Here is an 11942-nt window from a genome sequence, read left to right as displayed (position 1 = left end):
TCTGTGACGTAGAGTCCCGTTCCACAATGTCGGAGAGAAAGCTGCGTCCCCGGCCCCCTGCGGGCCGGCGAGGACGGGCAGCCTGTATATTCCTAGACCTTCCCAGAGTCCTTTGGGCCGTGACTGGGGAGACAAACCATGCAGTGCACAAACTCAACTTCAGTTGAAGGAAAAAATACAACTTGTAAAAGGCAGACAAAACGAAGGAAAATATACAGGGCAAAAAAAAAGAAGCTAATAATGGAATCTGGATCATCGACATCAGTCAGTCCCATCTCTTACCTGGTACACTTACATGTACTTCACATTTAGACCTCATCCGTTTACACTCTTGATAAACCACATGAGTAGATGTTGCAGTGTCAAGACCACCCTGTCTTCATGTTCTTGTCCTCCTTCTCTTTGCAGCAGCTTCTGGATGATCATCCACAAAGCCTCATTGTGGGTGCAGACAACATGGGCTCCTAGCAGATGCAGACCATCCATCTGTCTCTACGTGGAGAGGCTGTGGTGCTGATGGGCGTGGCCACCTGGAGAACAACCCTGCCCTGGAGAAGTGAGTTTCTGCTACTCTTGTATGATGTCATAATGATGTCATAGCAGGATAAGTTACATTGCAGCTTGTGTGGTGCTGCGGTGTCGTTCCCCCTGCTAACAGAAACATGTTTCCTACTATCCCCGCTTGTCTAATTCCCTGACAGACGGGGACGCTTGGTCTCAAACATTTAAAATGCTTATAGACCTATATAGGGTCTAAACTATGACTCCTCTACTCAGCAGCTTATAGACCTATATAGGGTCTGAACTATGACTCCTCTACTCAGCAGCTTATAGACCTATATAGGGTCTGAACTATGACTCCTCTACTCAGCAGGGATGCAAACAAGTCACCTTTAGGGGATGGTCACCTTTTTCATCCCAAAATAGAGACTTAACTGAATGATTTTTGAGTGGTGTGTCTGCCCTGGTATGTCACACCCCCCCTCCACTCTCGATGAGTTTACATCAGAGCCCGATCTATCAGTCGGCAGATATTATCGGCCAATATTGGCCGATCACCAATATATCAGTATAGGCTGATATTCAAATTTCGAATATATATTTGAAAAAATAATTTATTTTTCTATCTATCTATCCATCTATCTACTGTATGGTATCATCTATTATCTATCTCTAATCTCTATATATATGTTTTTTTTCCCTTCATTTAACAGGTGAAAAACCTGGCCAAGAGGGCAACATAAACATACATTGTTTGCCTGGTTATTTGAATACATTAGAGAAAAGTGTAGGCTACCACTATACTAGTACTAGTCTCTCCCCAGACTCAAATCTTATGTTGAATCGCTGCGCTCCGAATACTACATAAGTGAGTCTGTGCCACTTAACAGCCCCTGCTGGTTTTTGAAGGCAGGGTTGAAATTGAATGAGTGACAGGTCGTAGCACCGATGAGAGAGCGGGTCGAAAAATGTGCTCCGCCTCCCATGTCTTCTGATCGCAAAGTCGTTACTGATTGGGGAGGACTGAATCCACCACTGGCCAATCACTGGCCAAGTGGCCAAGTGAACGGTTCCCTCCCATAACCAGCCGGCTGAGGAAAAGTGTCCCAGACCCAGAGAGAGCTCTGCAGCATGCAGTAACGTAGTGTATCACCGTAATAACTCTCATGGGTCTGGCGTTGAGACTGTAATAGCACTGACTGAATAAATATTTAAAAAAAAGTTTGTTGGGGAAAAAAACAAACATTTTATGTTGAAATAAATATACCAAATAAATATAATCTCTCTGGTTGTATTGGTTTGCCACGTACGCCAAAAAAGAAAAGAAAAAGAATCTGAGGGGTTTGATAAGACATTGAGGATTCAGAACAGCCCACGACCTTAGGGGTCGTGGGCTGTGGGAGAGGAAGAGAAGCTGTTGGCAACAGGTTCTCCTCCCAGGGAATGGGGTAAGAGTGTGTCTGCGCGTTGTGTAAATCCCTAAGCCTGTAACAGAACAAGGAGATGATGATGGTTACAAGCACATAGCTGAATACTGAGAATACTCCTGTCAGTGCCCCTGACCAAGGCACTGGCAAAAAGAACTGGAGTTGGTCCCCGGGCGCTGCACAGTGGCTGCCCACTGCTCCTAGTTCTAGGAAGGTTCCTAGTAGAGGATGGGTCAAATGCAGAGGATGAATTTCCCCATGGGGATAAATAAAGGATAACTTAACTTAAGGAACCTGGACTAACGTTACTTGGTATCACAAGTTACCAGAGCCCAAAGTGATTCTTAAAAAATAAAACTTGTATTTAAACTTTTAAAAAGAAATCCTTTCACCAAGAACAAATCTGTTGGGTTATTTAGACCTATGCAACAGTTACTAACACCTATCATACGAAGTCTTCCAAATGATGTTTGTGCCCTGTGTTAATAAAGGTTTATTCATGGAGCATAATTCTAAAGCGGTCTCATTTTATAAAACCATAGTAAAAAAAAAAAAAAAAGACAGATGGAAATACCGTACATAAATGCAGTTAACAGTTAAATGGTTAAAAGCAAGTTGATAAAAACAGGTCATCTGGTTGTTTTGTGTGTGTCCTTAGGGGTCGTGGGCCGTGGGAGAGGAAGAGAAGCTGTTGGCAACAGGTTCTCCTCCCAGGGAATGGGGTAAGAGTGTGTGTGCGCGCGTTGTGTAAATCCCTAAGCCTGTAACAGAACAAGGAGATGATGATGGTTACAAGCACATAGCTGAATACTTAAATTTGTGGAATCACTATTTCTGAATCTCCTGGAAAAGTTAGACCTAATCTGCTTTTTCTATTATTGGTGGTCAGAACATTCCCTCGCCTTTGCTGACCTGCCTACCTGTCTTTCCATCCCTCTTCTTCTCACCCTCTCCTCCTTCCAGTATCTTCAATCCATCAGACTACACAGCGAACTCTGGAGCTCGCCACAACACATGGGAAACGGATGGCAACGACGGTGCTGAGGGAACTGGTGAGGGCCAGACCACTTACAGCAAATAAAACATGAGCTTGCAGATTCGTCAGGTTCCGCAGCTGTCATTTTGCCTTAACTGTGTCAGAACCTTCTAGTGTGCACCCACTTTGAAATGATCAAAACTCTGTGAATCAGTTGGAATTGCCATAACTGTACACCAGTTTGGGAACATCCTACCAGTTTTAGGCTGCCAGCCCAGGAGTTTAAAGTCAAGCTCAACCTAAAAATGACTTTTCTTTTCTTTTAGTTCAAATACCTGTGTATGCAGTGCACCTATTTAATAATGTATGCTAAAAAAAATCACAAAAATCTAATTCCTTTAGTTTTTCACACTTTTTCACATCAAAAGTTCATTTTTTAAGATTTCCTTCATAACAGTAATCTACAGTTTGCTGACGTCACCTAGTAATAAAAAAGAAACATGTTCATTATTCAGACAAATCCTTTATCCAATAGCCTGGCATCGGCAATTCAATTCTTGCATGATCATATACAGTCTCTTGTAGATTTTTAAATGCTCAAAAATATGTCTCCATCACTCTGTTGCATTGACTGATCACTGAAGATATTCTTAGTATAGAATAGTCGAATATTCGTATTGACAGTCAAATCCGAGGATAGCCCTAGTCGCTAATGTATTCTACCAAACGCGGTAACAGGCCTTAACATTATTGTGCTGGCATGTCATTGAAAACTAAAATGTTTCTCCAAACTAAGGACATGTTGTTTTTAATCCACCTGCTAACGTTAGCTCACTACTACTAGCACTGTTATGTTACGGTGGGTTCATGGTCCAGTGCAAGCTATAAATGGAATCTGAATCAGCGACATCAGTCTATCGGTCGGTCCCATCTCTTACCTGGCACACTTACATGTACTTCACATTTAGACCTCATCCGTTTTAAGGCTGCCACGATTAGTCGACTAGTCGCGACTACGTCGACGATTTAAAGGTCCCAATTCGTGCAGCTGTAACCTCTTAAAAACGTGTGTCTCTGGTCCATAAAACATGATTCTGGATTAATCTGTCAAATATAGCAACCCCGTTTGTTGTGACGGAGTTCTCACTTCCTCATCTCGTCGCTTCCCAAGAATGGCCTGTTTCTATAATATATTCAGAACTAACAGTTCCCATTGGGTCACCCAATCAGATTAGCGTCTGTGGACCAGCACGCTAGGTTGCGAGTTATCGTTAACTTAACAGTACTACGCTAAAGAGGACATCTCAAAATGCCTAGACTTTCCGAATGCACCTCTGCAGTTGCTGGATCACGTACAGTTGGCGTCGCTCCAGCTAGAAGTGTTAATTTTGTGGCTATAGACAAAATGGTGCAGGTAGCTTGTGTGAGAGAGACCCGCGCAGTATGCAGGAGGAAGCTAGTGACGTCCCAATTCCCCTCTGGGCAAACGAAGCATTTGGGGGTGTGGCTTGGAGGAGACTGCAGGGGGACGCTGGATAGGGACAAATCCAACTGTGGCAGTTCTGAGCGTGTGACCACTCATTACAGGGAGGGCTGACAGCAGTATATATGCATTTACAAGTAAAAACAGCTTTTGCACGGAATGGGACCTTTAAATCGTCGCCGACGAATTTGGTTGTCGACGTAATCGCATGTTTTTTTTGGAGCTGAAAAACGTTTGTTTTGTTTCCGCGAAGCTGCTGCCTGCGATGGCCTCACTGGCTGGCTTGGTATCCAGGCATCTCCGTCCTGTCTTTGATGCACATGCGCAGTACCCATCATCCGGGGAAAACGTGACATCACTGTGACCGGAAAAACAAGCAGCTCCCAGTGCTTTCTCAACAGAAAAAATGTCTAGCCGTCCTCATACATGTACATCCAAAGTGTGGGAGCATTTCACCCACAATAATGTGAAGTGCAAAATCTGCTAAATAAGCTGAACTCGCTTATCATGGAAGCACGAGTATGATGCACGAGCATCTCAAAAGGAAGCACGTTGTGGCGAATGCAGATGAAGGCTAATTAGCTTGTTAGCTCACTGGCAACCGCAACGTTAAGTTTTAGCTGCTAACGATATTAACGTTAAAAGCCTCCTGTAACGTTGTCATCATAGCAACGTTAAGATCATGTGTTGCTGACGGGAATACTGGAAACCTCATTTTACTCCGCAGTTTGCACTCTACTTACGACATTTAAAAATGTGTTTGATGCCTGAGAAGACTGAAACAATTTATTTCTGTTGATATTTTGGTTGCATACATAGTGAATAGTTTTTGGTTCCATTTCCATTCCACGTAGTAGTGCCCTAATTTTATTTTGCATTATTCATTCAATGGATAGTAGCTACATATTTCATTGCACTAGCCTATATGTTTTCAATTTCTCCAAACTAAGGACATGTTGTTTTTAATCCACCTGCTAACGTTAGCGCACTACTACTAGCACCGTTTCATGTTACGGTGGGTTCATGGTTTAAGTGATGTAGCTGGCAACATATCTATTTGTGTCTGCTGGCAATTGGGGTATAGCAGCACTCAATGTGTGCAATGCATAAAGTCCTGCAGCTGCTTGAGTGTGTATGGGAGGGGCTTGAGTGTGTATGGGAGGGGCTTGATCGAGGAATGAAAGTAGCAGCATTGAACAGGATTCATAGCAGGGCTGCGACAAACGCTTTCATTATCGATTAATATATCGACCCCCCCCATATATTAAGATTAGGGTTAATCATCTAGTCTATGAAATGTAAAAAAGAATGCCCATCTAAAGTTACCAGAGCCCAAAGTGATTCTTAAAAAATAAAACTTGTATTTAAACTTTTAAAAAGAAATCCTTTCACCAAGAACAAATCTGTTGGGTTATTTAGACCTATGCAACAGTTACTAACACCTATCATACGAAGTCTTCCAAATGATGTTTGTGCCCTGTGTTAATAAAGGTTTATTCATGGAGCATAATTCTAAAGCGGTCTCATTTTATAAAACCATAGTAAAAAAAAAAAAGACAGATGGAAATACCGTACATAAATGCAGTTAACAGTTAAATGGTTAAAAGCAAGTTGATAAAAACAGGTCATCTGGTTGTTTTGTGTGTGTCCTTAGGGGTCGTGGGCCGTGGGAGAGGAAGAGAAGCTGTTGGCAACAGGTTCTCCTCCCAGGGAATGGGGTAAGAGTGTGTGTGCGCGTTGTGTAAATCCCTAAGCCTGTAACAGAACAAGGAGATGATGATGGTTACAAGCACATAGCTGAATACTTAAATTTGTGGAATCACTATTTCTGAATCTCCTGGAAAAGTTAGACCTAATCTGCTTTTTCTATTATTGGTGGTCAGAACATTCCCTCGCCTTTGCTGACCTGCCTACCTGTCTTTCCATCTCTCCTCCCTCTTCTTCTCACCCTCTCCTCCTTCCAGTATCTTCAATCCATCAGACTACACAGCGAACTCTGGAGCTCGCCACGACACATGGGAAACGGATGGCAACGACGGTGCTGAGGGAACTGGTGAGGGCCAGACCACTTCGCAAATGCATCTGCCACAGCAAATAAAACATGAGCTTGCAGATTCGTCAGGTTCCGCAGCTGTAATTTTGCCTTAACTGTGTCAGAACCTTCTAGTGTGCACCCACTTTAAAATGATCAAAACTCTGTGAATCAGTTGGAATTGCCATAACTGTACACCAGTTTGGGAACATCCTACCAGTTTTAGGCTGCCAGCCCAGGAGTTTAAAGTCGAGCTCAACCTAAAAATGACTTTTCTTTTCTTTTAGTTCAAATACCTGTGTATGCAGTGCACCTATTTAATAATGTATGCTAAAAAAAATCACAAAAATCTAATTCCTTTAGTTTTTCACACTTTTTCACATCAAAAGTTCATTTTTCAAGATTTCCTTCATAACAGTAATCTACAGTTTGCTGACGTCACCTAGTAATAAAAAAGAAACATGTTCATTATTCAGACAAATCCTTTATCCAATAGCCTGGCATCGGCAATTCAATTCTTGCATGATCATATACAGTCTCTTGTAGATTTTTAAATGCTCAAAAATATGTCTCCATCACTCTGTTGCATTGACTGATCACTGAAGATATTCTTAGTATAGAATAGTCTAATATTCGTATTGACAGTCAAATCCGAGGATAGCCCTAGTCGCTAATGTATTCTACCAAACGCGGTAACAGGCCTTAACATTATTGTGCTGGCATGTCATTGAAAACTAAAATGTTTCTCCAAACTAAGGACATGTTGTTTTTAATCCACCTGCTAACGTTAGCTCACTACTACTAGCACTGTTATGTTACGGTGGGTTCATGGTCCAGTGCAAGCTATAAATGGAATCTGAATCAGCGACATCAGTCTATCGGTCGGTCCCATCTCTTACCTGGCACACTTACATGTACTTCACATTTAGACCTCATCCGTTTTAAGGCTGCCACGATTAGTCGACTAGTCGCGACTACGTCGACGATTTAAAGGTCCCAATTCGTGCAGCTGTAACCTCTTAAAAACGTGTGTCTCTGGTCCATAAAACATGATTCTGGATTAATCTGTCAAATATAGCAACCCCGTTTGTTGTGACGGAGTTCTCACTTCCTCATCTCGTCGCTTCCCAAGAATGGCCTGTTTCTATAATATATTCAGAACTAACAGTTCCCATTGGGTCACCCAATCAGATTAGCGTCTGTGGACCAGCACGCTAGGTTGCGAGTTATCGTTAACTTAACAGTACTACGCTAAAGAGGACATCTCAAAATGCCTAGACTTACCGAATGCACCTCTGCAGTTGCTGGATCACGTACAGTTGGCGTCGCTCCAGCTAGAAGTGTTAATTTTGTGGCTATAGACAAAATGGTGCAGGTAGCTTGTGTGAGAGAGACCCGCGCAGTATGCAGGAGGAAGCTAGTGACGTCCCAATTCCCCTCTGGGCAAACGAAGCATTTGGGGGTGTGGCTTGGAGGAGACTGCAGGGGGACGCTGGATAGGGACAAATCCAACTGTGGCAGTTCTGAGCGTGTGACCACTCATTACAGGGAGGGCTGACAGCCGTATATATGCATTTACAAGTAAAAACAGCTTTTGCACGGAATGGGACCTTTAAATCGTCGCCGACGAATTTGGTTGTCGACGTAATCGCATGTTTTTTTTGGAGCTGAAAAACGTTTGTTTTGTTTCTGCGAAGCTGCTGCCTGCGATGGCCTCACTGGCTGGCTTGGTATCCAGGCATCTCCGTCCTGTCTTTGATGCACATGCGCAGTACCCATCATCCGGGGAAAACGTGACATCACCGTGACCGGAAAAACAAGCAGCTCCCAGTGCTTTCTCAACAGAAAAAATGTCTAGCCGTCCTCATACATGTACATCCAAAGTGTGGGAGCATTTCACCCACAATAATGTGAAGTGCAAAATCTGCTAAATAAGCTGAACTCGCTTATCATGGAAGCACGAGTATGATGCACGAGCATCTCAAAAGGAAGCACGTTGTGGCGAATGCAGATGAAGGCTAATTAGCTTGTTAGCTCACTGGCAACCGCAACGTTAAGTTTTAGCTGCTAACGATATTAACGTTAAAAGCCTCCTGTAACGTTGTCATCATAGCAACGTTAAGATCATGTGTTGCTGACGGGAATACTGGAAACCTCATTTTACTCCGCAGTTTGCACTCTACTTACGACATTTAAAAATGTGTTTGATGCCTGAGAAGACTGAAACAATTTATTTTTGTTGATATTTTGGTTGCATACATAGTGAATAGTTTTTGGTTACATTTCCATTCCACGTAGTAGTGCCCTAATTTTATTTTGCATTATTCATTCAATGGATAGTAGCTACCGGTACATATTTCATTGCACTAGCCTATATGTTTTCAATTTCAATGTGTACTATTTTGCAGTTTTGCAATTTGCACTATATTACATTTATTACATGCAAGTACATTGATGCCAGAAATAAATATGCTGACATGCTCTAAACTTTAAAGTTCATGAAAATATTAATTTTGAGTGAATTATCATCATTAATTGTCTTTATTTTTATTTGGCACATGCTTAAAACAACTTGAAGCTAAATTTAGAAGCTGATGATAGCTAAATCAGAGCGATTGAGTAATTGTGCGATATGATCCGATTAGTCGACTAATCGTTAAAATAATCGGTGACTAGTCGACTATCAAAATAATCGTTTGTGGCAGCCCTAATCCGTTTACACTCTTGATAAACCACATGAGTAGATGTTGCAGTGTCAAGACCACCCTGTCTTCATGTTCTTGTCCTCCTTCTCTTTGCAGCAGCTTCTGGATGATCATCCACAAAGCCTCATTGTGGGTGCAGACAACATGGCTCCTAGCAGATTCAGTCCATTCACTTGTCTCTGCCTGGCGAGGCTGTGGGTGCTGATGGGCGTGGCCACCTGGAGAACAACCCTGCCCTGGAGAAGTGAGTTTCTGCTACTCTTGTATGATGTCATAGCAGGATGATGTCATAGCAGGATGAGTTACATTGCAGCTTGTGTGGTGCTGCGGTGTCGCTCCCCCTGCTAACAGAAACATGTTTCCAGTCATATTGAGCGAGCAGCTCAGAGAGCGTTCAGGACGCTGAAGCTGCTCAGGTTTGTATTAGAATGCTGCTGTCGCTGTATTACAGGTTAGAAAAGCTTTGACTCATTTTAAAGTGCTGACTGCAGCACTTCCTGCGCTGTGATGAAGACTTTTCCTGCCATTCGTAGTTTCCACCAGAGGTCGAAAGACCAAAGATGGCCCAAACCTTCCTTGGATGTCTGAGCGCTCACGCAAACAAATCGTTTTTGCAGAATCTGTATTTAAGTTATCAGAAGTGGGGACAAGCTGTGGCTGTACAACTACCACTTGTTAATGAACGCATCCTGAACGGAAAATCCACTTGAACTCTGGCAGTTGGCATAAAAGAGCCACGCGTGTCTCCAGTGATGACCGGATGCCGCCATGTTGCCTTTATAACTTTGCAAATGACGCACTGACTTGTGTTGCTTACTAACTTCAGTGTTCAAAAGAGAAGTTTGTTGGTTTTCTAATCTAATGTATCAAACCAACAGGTTTACATGCGGGCGGCGGCATGCCATGCTGTCACCCAGCCTGGAGGAGGCGCTCTCACCACATCCCCAAAGAAGAAGCTGCTGCAGGACTTCCTCCATGAGAAGAAGCTTGACCTCATCAGTGAGCGCCCGGTGAGCCCATCAGTTTCTCTGATTTACTATGCTAGTGTTCCTGTTACAGAGCCGGGTCTAATCCTGCTTACAATTCAATTAAACCACCATTTTGAAACTCATCATAGGGCAGCACAGTTGTTCCTTATGTTGCTGAATATATTAAATATTTTAATGGCACTATTTGTCTGAAACTCTGCAGTTAATGTGAAAGCTAAACTCACAACATAATCACAAACGATGAATCATAATCACAAACAGTCAATGGTGCAGCCTGTGTTCAGACTAGGCTAGATATGAATGTCTTCCTGAACTGATTGCTTTGAAAGTCAGTGCAGCTCGACCTATAGGTCTGCTCAGCACTTTATTTTCGCTGTGATGAAGTCTTTTCCTGCCATTCGTAGTTTCCACCAGAGGTCTAATGACCAAAGATGGCCCAAACCTTCCTTGGATGTCTGAGCGAAAAAATAAATAGATTATGGAATATCATCCATCTTGTTTTGTCTGTTGCTTTCAGAAGTAATTTAAACTTGAATATCTCTTTCAGGATGGATCTGAACTGGACAGTCCTGGTCTCAGTGCTTCATCAGGTCCGCCCTGATGGAAAAGTCCGTCCCGGCCTCTGAAGCAGGTATGTGAGTTTAGGGTTGATTCACTTTTCGCTTTGTAAAAAATATCCTTATATGAATCCTGTGACTCAAACCCAACCTTGCCATATAGAGCCAGAGTTCCCACTGTCATGGAAAACCTGGAAAATAGGGGTGTCACGGTACATGTATTCGTCCCGTGAGTTTACGGTATGAGCCTCACGGTACGTCGTTTCATGGTATGTGAAACGACACGACGAATACGTCAAATCCAGAACCACCTAAACGCTGTTTGAACGGCATTGAATTGAATTGAATTAAACGCCACAGAAGAAGACACACCAAAACAACACAAGGGCCATAGAAATCCGCGTTCACAGAATGGGACGTTTTGTGGCGATAAGCTGTTTTGCAAATTCTGTCAACATCAAGCCAACGAGGTAAGCTTGCCAATGTGACGTTACGTAGCCGCGACAAAGTCCTTTATAGTTGCGCGTTGCGGCTAAAGGCCTAAACATGGTCGTCTGTCAGAGCCTCGCCCCGCCCTTCCCGTAGGACGGCGGGTGGAGCGCCGTCCTACGGGGAGGGGGCGCCGTCGGCTGACGGGGGCTGCTCCAAAATGTGACTCAACGGCGACGATACGTGCGTGACGGCAGCTGCACGAGAGTTGTGATTGGCCGTTGCCTTGGCTCATCGTTGTAAAGTCGCCTTTTTAAAGCATGACGTTAGATTATAACGAACTACCGGTAGTTGTGTGGCTTAGCCTTCCCAAATGTTGAGGGTCGTTTTTTAGAATTTAATACATAGAATTGGGAACGTTACATTCAATTTCATTCAGACTGCCTGGCACACAATCTCCGCCATTTTCACACGGAGCTTCCGCGCGGGGGGGGGGGGGGGGTGGAGGGGGGGCGTAGTGGCGTCCGAGCATGTGGGGCTCGCTGGCGCCGCCAGACGGCGAGACGGCTCCAATTCGAGGCGGACGGACGACCATGTTTAGGCCTTAAACGTTACATAACACTGACACTGACAAAGCTGTTAACTTGTAAACAAGCAACTTACATCGTGTGGGATGAGTGATGCGGTCAAGCAGACTCAACCAGACATCTGCGGATGCAGACAAGCAAGGAAGAGGGGATGACTCCTTGTTATGTTCCAATAATCCATTAGATGACCGAACGTAATCATATTATGCTAAACAAAACTGACATCCAATAACGTTAAGGCGCTGACAGGGTTCTT

At 43.5% G+C, this 11942-nt stretch overlaps 1 protein-coding gene across 1 annotated transcript in view; it reads left to right on the top strand.

Moving 5' to 3' along the window:
* Positions 1-471: 471 nt before the first annotated feature.
* The window catches only part of LOC310779438 (uncharacterized protein), a gene marked incomplete at its 5' end in the record, with an annotated part of 36698 nt that continues 25227 nt past the window's right edge, over positions 472-11942 (top strand). Inside the window, 7 exons of the mRNA XM_083639971.1 lie at positions 472-556; positions 2587-2650; positions 2892-2980; positions 6352-6440; positions 9221-9368; positions 9658-9746; positions 10003-10134. Coding sequence (XP_083496097.1) covers positions 472-556; positions 2587-2650; positions 2892-2980; positions 6352-6440; positions 9221-9368; positions 9658-9746; positions 10003-10134 — 696 coding nt within the window. The remainder of the gene's footprint in view (positions 557-2586; positions 2651-2891; positions 2981-6351; positions 6441-9220; positions 9369-9657; positions 9747-10002; positions 10135-11942) is intronic.

This window comes from Poromitra crassiceps (assembly GCF_964638095.1).
Source record: "Poromitra crassiceps genome assembly, chromosome: 7".
In the NCBI taxonomy this organism is placed as follows: Eukaryota; Metazoa; Chordata; class Actinopteri; order Beryciformes; family Melamphaidae; genus Poromitra; species Poromitra crassiceps.
This window is presented reverse-complemented; position numbering and strand designations above follow the sequence as displayed.